We start from the raw sequence: 12861 nt of genomic DNA, 5'->3' as shown, positions 1-12861 counted from the left end.
CAAAGTGATGTTTTTTGGAAAGTATCAAGCTGATTCGCAGAAACTGGTTGACATAGACGGAGTACACATTGAAAATGTTCAGGAAATAAAATTTTTAGGTGTAACAATAGACAACAAGCTAAGTTGGAATGCCCACATCAGATATATAACAACAAAAGTCTCCAAAAGCCTTGCCATAATAAGTAGAGTTAAGCATATCCTTGACATCAATGCACTCCATACCCTGTATTGTGCTTTAATACAGCCATATCTAACCTACTGTATAGAGGTATGGGGCAATAATTACAAAAATGTAATACAGTCACTTTTTTTGCTACAGAAAAGAGCTATACAAATTATACACAAGGCCACCTATTTTGAACACACAAATCCTCTCTTTCTCAAATCAAAGCTATTAAAAATGCAGGATCTTGTAAAATTTTATAATGCACAGTTCATGTTCAAAGCGTATCACTATTTATTACCTGTGAACATTCAAAATATGTTTTCTCATAAGGAGCAGTCATACAGTTTGAGAGGATTTGGAAACTTTGCGGTACCAATGGCGAGTTCCACCAGGAGGAGTTATTCTATGTCTATTTGTGGGGTTACTTTGTGGAATGATCTGGGGCTTGAATTAAAGCAGTGTCAAGGCATTCACAATTTCAAACGTCTTTACAAACGAAAGGTCTGGTTCCATTACAATGACAATGAGGTTTGATTGTATTCATGTTGTGTAGATTGTTGGATTAGTTGTCATTTATTTACCCTTGTGGTATTTCGTCTACCATTGTTGGTAGTTGTTCGTCATTATGTACTCTTGTGGTATTCCATCTACCATTGTTGGTATTTGATAATCATTGTTATGTACCCTTGTGGTATTTCGTCTACCATTGTTGGTATTTGATAAGCATTGTTACCTGTGGAAATATTTGTATATTATTAGTATGTATGGTATGAATGTGTGGTTTTTACATGTGCATCCACTGTTTCTAAATGAGGTATTATTATTATTATTATTTTTTTTTTAATTATTAATATTTTTTCTTTGAGATTATTGATGAAGGAAGCAGCTATTTTTTGTATGTATAAATTCTTTGATAGACTGGGGTGGGGTTTAATAAGTTTTACTTCTTCCCACTCCATTTCAAGCATAAGTGTATAAGTTATTATTATTGTGTATCTTTTCTGTTGTCACACTATTTTGCTTGAAATAAATAAATAAATAATAAATGAAAATGCAAATACTAAAAAACGATTTATGTACTTAATAATAATTTATTTTATATACAATGATTCGTATTTGTTTACTATTTTTACAGTATATTTACTGTGGAGAGCCATTTATATATAAATCCTGAAATACATATGAGAATACCTCTGTGTGCGTTCATTAATAGTGAGACTGATCTGACTCTGATTCCATAAATGCCTATCCCTGCAGGTGGCACCATGTATATCTTTTAATGAAAGTAAATTACAGTCAGACTAAAGGTATTTGTGTGCACACCAAATAACAAGTATTAGAAATTAATTAATATTTTTATTATTATTATTATTATTATGAAACTTCCAGTCAGTCAACCTGTCCTGAAATTCCCTCTAATGTCTAATGTCAGACTGACCAAGACACAGAAGGCTGCTCTTAACCTTATTTCCATAATTAAATTACAGCTGCCCCCCCAGCAGGATAAGCTTCCACCTTGCACACACAGAAGAAAGATGTTAAGATCGTTTTGACCTGCCTTAACTGATATAATGACCGTCAGCAGCATTGCATCCGTTTTTGTTCACAAATTGAATCTCACTTGATTTTATTTTTGCCCTGGCACAGTTTGAGCTTCACAGTTTTTCTTTAAGATATTTATGTCTTTATTTAAAAGGGGACAGTGCACATTAATAAACATAAGGACAATGCCCAAATGTAAATGAGCCAGATTTAGCAATACAGACTAATTTTCATCTGAAGTCCATTTCAGATATCCATTTCACATATTTAGTCTAAATTGTTTCAACCTGAATAGCGATCGTGTCCATAGGAACAACTACATGATGACTAGGACCAGTCAAGAGAAAATATGCTTAAGAGACAATGTCAGAGTTCGAAATACTACCAATAAAAACAGACTGTGATCATTATGTGAAAAGCTCATTTACTCTCCCTATTTGGAGATGTAATTCCACACATGAAGAAGCATGGCCAGTGTTTTAACACCAATCCATGACACAAATGGACTGTGCTGAGCCAGACCTACTTACTTACTGTACAGACTGTTCTGAAGGCTAAACATACTTCACACAGCTCTTATGGTATTTTCAGTAGACAGAAAACCCACTGACTCGTGGCCAGACTATTGATCCAAATGGCTTGCACCAATCAACTACTTGCCCCAGTTAAACTAACAAAGCATGTGTGCTTACTTATTGTGCTTCTTAATAAGTGTTAAATTGAGAGAGCAGACGATGGATAATTTACATCAAGGTGCAATTAACTTCCCTTACTGAAGTTTCTTGTCTACTGAAGAGGTGGATTCTGTGGCATGATGTAAAAATTTTTTATTCAATTTATTTTTATTCAAAGTGCTGTAATTATTAAGCAAGTAAAAAGTAAAAGTACCAATACAACAATGAAAAGATTCGTCAAAGGGTCACAAGATTAATCCGGGGAGTTGTGAGATAATTTATGTGGTAGGAAAGAAGAAAAATACAATTCTGCTACTCAAATATGTATTAATATGTCATAATCAATGCTTTCTTTTAATGAAATAATGGATAATTTGACCTCCCTGGGCTGCAAACAGTTATTTAAATAAAAACATCTGAGAAGTTAACAAGTCATAGTCTGAAATATAGTGAGAAGTATAACATAAAATAGAAATACAAAGTACTTGAGTAAATGTACAGTTTCCAATTTAAAAAAAATCTTTCGGAGGTTTGCATTTCTTGCCGTGTTTGACATTGTTCTTGCTAGATCTCTAAACAGATGTGGTGAATAAAATGTATCATGACCAACACTAATAAGGGAAAAAACATTCAGGCTTACAAAGACCAAACAAAATAGCATTTCCCTTTAAATAAGCACCAATCAGTCAGGTTCACAGGGTGGGGATCTTGCTTTGATGGGTATGTTTCTGAAGCTGACTATAGCAGCTCTACAGGGATGAACAGGTGGTCAGATGACAGTTTTCTTGGAAGAGCTTTTGTCTAATACCTACTAAATTGGCTTGGAAAGCTAGAGGGCTCCTTTGCTCTTCACCCCACACCCTCTGAAGTGACCACAATCTATAATACTTAAAGGTATACAGAGCAGGATTTGTCAGTTACTGTTGTAAAGACCCAACCACGGCTGGACTGGTAATCTGGCATACCGCCAAATGCACGAAAATAATCGCTTGCTACCGGGGCTGCAGTAGTTTTAACATCAGCTGCGTAGTGCAGGCACAGGCACTTGAAGGAGTAAATGAGAGCAGTGACCACTGCCAGGCAGAGGAGGAGGTGTGTGTTAGCTAGTGACAAAGTGACAGGGCTGAGTGAAAAAGTGAGCAGGAGCAGACCGGAGGTGAAGCGGTAAGCATGGAGTAGCTATACAGTCTATGGTAGGGTGGGAGCAGGGAGTGAGGGTCATTTACACTGGGGACATGTAGGCTACCCACCACTTTTTGAAAGCATTTGCTAAAAATGTTCTGAAAAATAGCTTGAACCAAGAAATGTTAATTAACAAATAAAAATACTATGAAAAAGGTTTATTTGCAATGCAATGTAAATACAGAAGAAAACTGTGTGTTGTCCATAAAAAGTAACTTAAGGTAAAAACAATAACAAGCTACTGATTACTGCATTCTATTATATTTTTATACTCTGAATTGTCACCCGCCACCTGAATTTTGTGCTTCCTTGGTGCAGAACATGTCTCCAGAAAGCAGGAAATTTAGCGTTTCATGCTCAAAATCTTCTGGGGGAGGAACCCCAGACCTCCCTATCGTAAATTTCGTCAATAAATATTTTTTTTCCAAATAGTAGCCCCTAATTCCTAATCTAAACCATTAAATGGAGGGATGGTGTATTGGTGAGGGGTGTCCGACCGGGCCAAAAATGCCAGGGCCAATTTTTTGACCCAGTCCGGCCCTGGACCCAACTCAAAGTGAACCAAATGCAGAGAGAGAGTTAGAGAGTGCGATTTTAGGCAAATCAAGATAAGCTCCACTGGGACTGGAAGAAACATTGTTAGAAAGCATTTCGAACATTAATCTTAAATAGAAATGTATGGTCAGCGAGCAATAAATACAGAGAATAGAAAGCCGCTGTTTACATGCATGTGTAAGCAAATAGGATATGAAAGAAAAGAGGTGAAAGTGCTTTAGGTTTTAATTTGAAGATATTCACATCCACATTTAAACAAGCAACTGTAATTGGATGGTTATCTGCTCAACTGTTTCTTCATTTCATCATTACTGTAAATTAATAAAAGGTCTTGAAAGGAGTTGATTCTTGGTGTGACAGTTGCATTTGGAGTCTGCTCTTGTTTGTTGCTCCACTGAGGAGGCCAACATGAGGCTGGAAAACCAGAAGAAATATTTAAAAGGTGTAGACATATGAGACCAGACTAAAGTTAAATAGCCTCCAAAACAAGTAATAAATTTAGGGTGGCTGCAGTACAGGCCTGGCCAAACATCACCAGGAAAGAGTGTCTACTTATGTCTACATGTCATAGACTTCAGCCAAGGGATTAACAACCAATTATTAAATATGAGGACTTTAAGGTGATATTAATGTATCCAATTACATTAATTAATTAATTTGTCCCATAATAATTACTACATTATATGTAAGAAGTGTTACAATTTATACATGTTAACACACACACAAAATAAAGGTGAGAGTCAACATTTAACAGCATAGTGTTTCATTTCATGTCTACTGTGTTGGAGTTTGTAAATGCTGAAAGCAACAGCTGACAGCTCATTATCTGTCAATCCAGATAGCAGATTAGCTCCTAACGTATTACTTGAAAGCACACCTTAAATGGCATTACACTCTAAGAGAAAAAAGTCAAAAAAGAGCTCAACCATTAACATATGGACTGCAGGACGAAAGTGTTTTCCTGCTATCAGTGCATCAACAGTAAAGACACAACTGCTGATATTCATAAAAAAAATCTGAAAATCACTCACAATAATGTTTAACTCATCTCCGTCAAAGATGGCAAATCTTTTATTATTATTTTTTTTTTTACATTTGGCTCCTTTATAAATCCTTGTGTAGAAAATTGCTGCTCATCCCATTAGAGAGCTTCAGGAGAACACAGAGCAGATTGAACAAATCGCAGACGACCTCGCTCGCTCTGTATATTATAACAAGAGACGGAGGATCAAGTCTCAATTGGGTCCATCTCCTGGGACAGTGACAAATACCAGGCTTACGTAGACTTAAATCAAATGACAACTTTAATTTGGTCTTGTGACATGACAACAAGCCAAAAACAGAGGCTTCATCTTCGGGTGCATTTTGAACTTAAAGTGTATTATTCTTATCAGAGAGAAACATTTTATTGCATTCTTATTAAAAAACAGCTGACAATCACATACGGTGAGATGAATGCGATACATATGCTTTAATAAATAGAATTTGTAACTATATAAAATAATAATCTGCAGTCCAAAATCCCTTTCCCCTCAAGATTTGGAAAGCAGAAAACATTCTGTACCTGCAAAAATCCCAAGAGGACGGTGGACAATGCAAAGTCACTCTCAATATCCTTATAAACACAGAAGAGAAAGCAGTAATAAATGCTGTTTGCCCGTAGATTTAGTCTTACAAAACAAATTAAATTTCAATGAATTGAATCAAAGTCCGCCCCAACATGGCTGACCAGTGGAGTGTGTGATGGACAAAATCTCAAAAATAGTTCATCTTTGACTTCCAGCCTTCATAAAATTGAAAACGCTACCGTGCTGTAGGGGAATTACCCAAAGACCTTAGGGTTTGTGTCAAACCCACCCAATTTTCTCGGCATACAACCTAAATGCTGAATCTTACAAGTAAAATTTTTTACTTACTGTAAACCGGCACTAACAGTAAATTTTGTCATATTAATCCCTGCGTCCATATTGCTAGGCATTAATGCTGGGATGCAAGCAGATTTGGGTGATCTGTGATTAAATCCAGGATAAACATTTTTCCTCCTCTTTTCTGCCTTCTATACACGTTTAATCTTTTTCTGACATCTCTCCCTGACATTAAATATCTGTATTTATTCTTCTTTGTAAAACAGCAGATTTTTGATCATACAGGTGCCATATTCATATGGTAACAGACACAAAATCCCAGCTACTCTTACCAGACTGACTGGATCGACATTCAGACACATTTTATGTTATTCAGGCGATACAAACTTAAAGCTTGGGCCTGTACTGCCAAGTACTACTACTACTACTACTACTCATCATCCAGCTTCACAATACTGTTTAAAGATGAGACTGGCCATGTTCTGTATATTTGCTAGCATTAACAAAACCTATTAAAAACTTCCTGTGGCACAAACAAATCTTTAAATGTAAAGCTTCTTTTTTTAAGTGCCAGTTTACTAAAACAGCTGTGCTCTGAAGTTAAAGGTGGGGTAAGCAATTCTGGAGAAATCCAATACCATGACAATAACATGATATGGAGCGAACAATGACACAGCAAGTAATGTAACTAACGTTAGCTAAGTTGTGGGTTAGCAAACTGTTGCTACAGTTGCTGCTGCTGACAGCTCCAGAGCCAGCACACCAGCACCAGACAGCGATACTCACAATTCTCCTGCGACTATAGCTAATGCCACAACAACAGCATGGTGAACTAGAAAGTAAGCTGAATGTCTCTGGGCAAGACATGTAACATTATCTGACACGTAAATCATGGCTGGAACAGTGTTGTGAGGCTTGGTCCAAGCCACTTTGTTTGTTTCTCATTTACAGAGCCAGGACTGTGTATAAACACCAGATTTTGTTTCAAGACGTGTACTGGGTTAGAATCGCTTACCCCACCTTTAAGTAAGTCAAAATAAACTACCATGTTCATTACAATGTCAACCAGTGAAAAGGTCTGGGCCATGGATGTGTTTTTATGGTTCTGGATAACAGGATGTCTGTGGTACAGATCAGGGATGGACTGGGACAAAAAAATTGGCCTTGGCATTTTTGGCCGAGGCGGCCCACCAAAATCTGATGGACACCCCTCACCCATACACCATCCTTCCATTTATGGGGTCAGATTAGGGGTGTTACGAAACACTGAGACGTGACATTGCGCAAGATTGGTGGGCATGACTACAAGACAAGAATATATTTTAATAGGCCTAAGTAGGAGAAATATATATTGAAAAAAATGTTTGATTGGGGGTCTGGAGTTCCTCCCCCAGAAGATTTTGAGCATTAAACACTTAATTTCCTGCCTTCTGGAGACATTTTCTTAAAGGAAGCACAAAATTCAGAATATGACAATTCAGAATATTTATATTGGCCTATATATATATATATATATATACACATATATATAAAATACAGTAATCAGTACCTTATTATTATTAAGTTCCTTTTTTGGATAACGCAGAGTTTTCTTCTACACTGACATTGCACTGCAGGTTTTCTTATTGTAAACCTTTCTTATAGCTATTTTTGAGAATATTTTTAACAAATGCTTAGAAAAAGTGGTGGGTACACGTCCCCAGCGTCCAGAGTGTAAATGACCCTACCTGCCTGCTCCCTCCCTGCAGGTTAAGCTACTGCATGCTTACCGCTTCACCTCCACTCTCCTCCTGCTCACTCTGTCTCTGGCTCTGTCACTTTGTCACACACGCCTCCTCCTCTACCTGGCAGTGGCCACGGCTCTCCTTTACTCCCTCTAGTGCCTGTGCCTGCTGTATGACGGATACTGCAGCTGATGTTGAAGCTACCGCAGCCCCGGTAGCAAACATATCGGTTATTTTCGCGCATTTGGCGGCATCTGGTTTTTTTTTGGCCCGCAACACAAAAAACAGAGAGCAGAGGGTGTGCGGGCTAGTGAGAGATGTGTCAGTATAGTGTCAGTAGCCTATAGAAAATAACCCAATAAGCCGCTGTCCGTGCTTTATGGGCCGATTGTTGTTTATTATGTTTTAAAAAACATAAATAATTTAAGTTACACCGGCCTCAAAGGTGCGTCGGTCCACCGGGCATTTGCCTGGTATGCTAGATTGCCAGTCCAGCCCTGCATACAGATGAACACGTTATTGGGTTCTAGCTACATGGACAATATTTATTAGTGGGATTCATGCATTGTTGTTTTTTTCTCTACATGGGCCATGTTGACAAAAAAACAATATCACCAGACTTACAGTATGTATGGTGCAGTAGGCTACTACAAGCATAGTGTCAACAGACTACAGACTACAAATAGTGCCTGTGCATTGCTCTGTGGGTTGATTTTAAATGTTTGTCGTCTGAGAGATTTAAAGTGAAATCAGATCCATCCCTTTTTTTGTAGTCAAAAGCAATTTCAACATATTTTTAAATGTAAAAAGTTATTTGGATTCATCCTCTGGCAATCCATGATTGGCAAAAAATCTGATCACATTATTGGTTTGATTCACCCATTCAAACATTTATTTAAGGGGAGCCCCTTAAATAAATGTTTAGTATATTCCGTTTACAAAAAAACATTAAAACACTTTCTCATTGGTATAACATGATGACCAGAGAAACATAATGATCATCTTGTCATCCGTTAGGTTAAAGGAATCCAGTTGGAACAGTTATGTGTGCGAGAACAGCACCAATGCAGGAGGGGGTGACAATATGCCGGCACTCTATTCCCACCCTTGTGAGTTCAAGATTCCCAGCCAAGATCAGCATCCAGACCTGATCCCATCCCGATGCTGGGACCCAGGGCTTGGGCTGATTTTAGCCATTTCTCGTTCAAGTTTCTCTCTCAGTTTGTGGAAAGCAGGTCTTTTGCGTGGCTCCTGCTCCCAGCAAATCCTCATCAGGGAGTAAACACCAGGGGGGCAGTCCTCTGGAGCCTCCATGCGATAGCCCTGCTCCACTTTCTCTTTCACCTCCTGCAGAGACTAGGAGCAGCAGTGGGAGAGGAAGAAGGACGGGTCAAGTGGGGATGAAGAGGGATGAGTGGAAAGTGTGGTGACATTAGTTTGCAAATTGAAACAAATTTTACCTGGCGGCATTAACTCAAACATATCTGGAAAGCACAAATAATCACACACAGTCCCTCTTTGTACTTCTTCTGTTGGTATCTCAGCTTGTTCTCTCTGCCAACGGATAACAAATTACTAGGCAGAGTTTAATTGAGAGGAACCTGAACTTGATCCAGATAAATTCACCTGCGTATATGTTAAAGAGGCCGTAATTAGGAGTTAATCTGCATTAGAGGCTGACATATTTTCAGGACTCCTGTGGGTCACGGGACTCTTGTGGAATGGGAATCAGTTTCACTGTTCATCAGGGAATGGAACACGAATAAAAAAATCAACAGGCAGGAGCAGGCAGGATGGGAATCATTCGTTTTTATATGTAAATGTGGAGTTCTAATATATATATAAACGGTATTTTTTATTATTATTATTATCAAGAACAGGTAGGGATGAGAGTCACTCTACCAGCATTGGAATGGGACAGGAGTATTTTTGTGGGAGTGGGTGGGACAGAAGTGAAAATCCACTCCTGTGTCACCCTCTAATCTGCATTTAAAAGGAGAGACATCAAGGCTACGCTGTGCTAATTGTCCTTTCAATTAATGCTGCATGATCCTGCTTTCCTCACTGAAGCCCTAGCCAAGGTACAAATTACCTCCATAGTTAGAGTGCAAGGATTACCAGAGAGATACTAGTGTGAGTAGAATTAGAAGTAGAATTTTTTCCTCCTTTCCAGAGTCTTTCCATTACAATGTCAACATAATTCGGCCTTGATGTGACGTCAACCTCTGCACACTCTGTTCTGGCCTGGCACCAGCTACACTCACCTGCTGTCATGTCTACATGTAGAATACCTTCCTCCTCTTACCAGCACAAACCATTCATAAAGTAGATTAACTACTTATTTAGAACACTAAGGTTATATCTGCATGTTGTCCTATCACGCAGTAACACTGGAAAGATTTTTGTGAGCTCCTTCTCTGTGCTAAACCTCTATCCTCACTGACGCACTGCCGTGATCTGAGTGACCTGAGGTGCTTTCCTGCTCAGACACAGTAAGTCGATTCGTTGAGATAACGGCCTAGTGACAAATCTGACCACTAGGCCTAGCAGCTTTCCAGTGACACACTTACTACGTGATAGAGAGGTGAATCCTGACATGATATGGAAACAGAGTTACACAATAAGCTTGATGCTCTTTCCTGTCTGTTTCAGGAAAGTGATTCTCAAGTGTTATCTTGCAGATTCTTTATAGGGTTCTCATAGGGTAGTCATGAGCATGAAGAGAGATACAAGAGAAGATGGAGTGGTCATGCAGTTGTTTGATAAACAAATTGTCAAATTATATAGTCAAGTCACATTGATCAAATCTGCAGTAGATTGTAAATATTAGGCGCTTCAAATCTTCCACAGAGTTCACACAGCCTCACAGACAGAAGACTGATTTGGTCTGATTAACTTTAAAGGCATAGTTACGCATTTTGGAAAATACCTTTTCGCTTGCTTGTTCAGAGTTAGATGAGAAGATAAAGTTGCTCAGCAACCTCACAGTGACACATGCATTTCAGACCATCTACCTGTCTTATTTACTGTGGCTCTCCCCTGTTTGGAGATTTCTACCTGTGCTCCGGCACGCAATGTGCGTGCAATTAACCCTTTAACTGCCTCACAGTTTTCTGCTGCTTTTAAAAACTCATTGTTGTACAATCTCGATGGCTGCAACCTCAGTGTTGAGGAACTCACCTACCAATTTGATTGTACTTGCACTGAGATATTGGACTGTGTTGCTCCACTGAGGGAAAAACGCTCTAAACCACTTTCAGAGCCTTGGCTGAATGACACTACCAGCTCTCTCAGACATGCCTGTAGAATAGCTGAGAGAAAGTGGAAAAAGGACAAACTTCAAGTCTCAATATTGCGGGATCTAAATACCAGAGAGCAGTAAAATCTGCTAAAACTAAATTTTTATCCCATGTAGTAGCAAATAACAGCTAGAGGCCTGAGGTTCTTTTCCATGTCTTTAACTCTCTTGTTAACCCTCGCAAATCAGACTGTGTTGTGCCATCTACAATTTTATGTGAAAACTTCCTGAAATATTTTATAGACAAAATTGCCGGTCTTAGCTTTTCACCCACTACATTTACCAGTGACCCCTCTGTCCCCCCTGTCAGCCCAGCTGTCTTCCTGCAGTTTGAGCCAGTCACATTCCACCTTCTTTCTGACATAGTCAAGCAACTACGTCCTGCAAACTGCCCCCTTGACAGTATTCCTGCACGCTTTTTGAAAGATGTTTTTAACGCTGTTGGATTAAGCATTGTCGCCTTAGTTAATACATCTCTCAGCTCAGGGTGTGTTCCAGCTGCTTTCAAACATGCAGTTGTGCAACCGCATTTCAAAAAGAACAATCTGGATACTTCAGACCTCTCTAATTTTAGACCTATCTCTAAGCTCCCCTTTTTGTCAAAAATCCTAGAGAGAGTGGTTTTTAATCAACTTTAATCATTTTTAGATGATTTAAGTATTTATGAAAAATTCCAGTCTGGATTTAAGCCCCGTCACAGTACTGAAACTGCCCTTTTAAGAGTTTTTAATGATCTCCTTTTAGCTGCTAACTCTGCTGTTTTGGTGCTTTTAGATTTGACTGCTGCCTTTGATATGGTTAACCACTCCATTCTCTTATCCCGACTCAAACAGTGTGTCGGCATTAGCGGCACAGCCCTCAAATGGTTTCAATCATATCTGGCGGATAGAAGTTTCTCTGTTCACCTCAGTGAATTTTCTTCATCTGCTGCCCCTCTTTCTTGAGGGGTCCCCCAAGGGTCCATATTGGGCCACATGCTTTTTTCACTGTACATGCTGCCATTGGGGTCCATTTTCAAAAAACACAACATCTCCTTTCATTGCTTTGCAGACGACATACAAATCTATTTAGCTGTAAAATCTAACGACAAAGCTGCAACTCAGTCCTTGCTCAACTGCCTGAGAGATCTTAAAATATGGTTGAATCAGAACTTTCTCTGTCTGAATGAAAGTAAGACTGAGGTTGTTGTGTTAGTCGACCTGGGGATTTAAGTGCTTGTATAGATGTTCTTGGTACTTTAGGAACATATAGTCGTCCATTTACCGAGAATCTAGGTGTGATCTTTGACAGTGCTTTGACTTTGAAAGTTTGAAAAACAGATTAGTTCTGTAGTAAAAGCCAGTTTCTTTCAGCTGAGACTGTTGGCCAACGTCAAGCCCTACCTACCACGCAAAGACTTTGAAAGAGTAATACATGCATTTATAACGTCTCGTCTCGACTACTGTAACTCTTTGTATGTTGGAGTGGATCAGTCATCTCTCCATCGGTTACAGTTAGTCCAGAATGCAGCAGCCCGACTTCTAACAGGAACTAAAAAGCGTGAGCACATTACCCCTGTTTTAGCCTCGCTCCACTGGCTTCCTGTCCGCTTTAGGATTGATTTTAAGATTTTATTGCTTGTTTTTAAAATTTTAAATGGGTTGGCACCTTCTTATTTATCAGAACTTTTACATGTACACACTCCGGTCAAAGCACTGAGGTCATCCAATCAGATGCTCCTTGATGTCCCCAGATCCAGGTTAAAAACTAAAGGTGACCGAGCCTTCTCAGTAGCTGCTCCTAATCTTTGGAATACTTTACCTGTTCAAATAAGAAATGCCCAAACTCCTGACACTTTCAAATCCTTGCTAAAGAC

The 12861-nt window shown here is 38.9% G+C and overlaps 2 protein-coding genes across 3 annotated transcripts in view; both read right to left on the bottom strand.

The window, feature by feature from the left end:
* faf1 (Fas (TNFRSF6) associated factor 1) overlaps nt 1-12861 on the bottom strand; it is a 1021784-nt gene that overhangs the window by 612638 nt on the left and 396285 nt on the right. The gene's annotated exons all lie outside the window — the stretch shown is intronic.
* Nucleotides 8240-12861, bottom strand: part of matk (megakaryocyte-associated tyrosine kinase) — a 12342-nt gene continuing 7720 nt past the window's right edge. For both annotated transcript variants that reach the window (XM_046048862.1, XM_046048863.1), the window contains exon 13: nt 8240-9064. In XM_046048862.1, the coding sequence (XP_045904818.1) occupies nt 8843-9064 (222 nt within the window). In that variant the 3' untranslated portion in view covers nt 8240-8842. The remainder of the gene's footprint in view (nt 9065-12861) is intronic.

The sequence above is a fragment of the Micropterus dolomieu genome, linkage group LG05 (assembly GCF_021292245.1).
Source record: "Micropterus dolomieu isolate WLL.071019.BEF.003 ecotype Adirondacks linkage group LG05, ASM2129224v1, whole genome shotgun sequence".
NCBI classification, from domain to species: Eukaryota; Metazoa; Chordata; class Actinopteri; order Centrarchiformes; family Centrarchidae; genus Micropterus; species Micropterus dolomieu.
The sequence above is the reverse complement of the archived record's forward strand: the minus strand, read 5'-3'. Positions and strand labels throughout refer to the sequence as shown.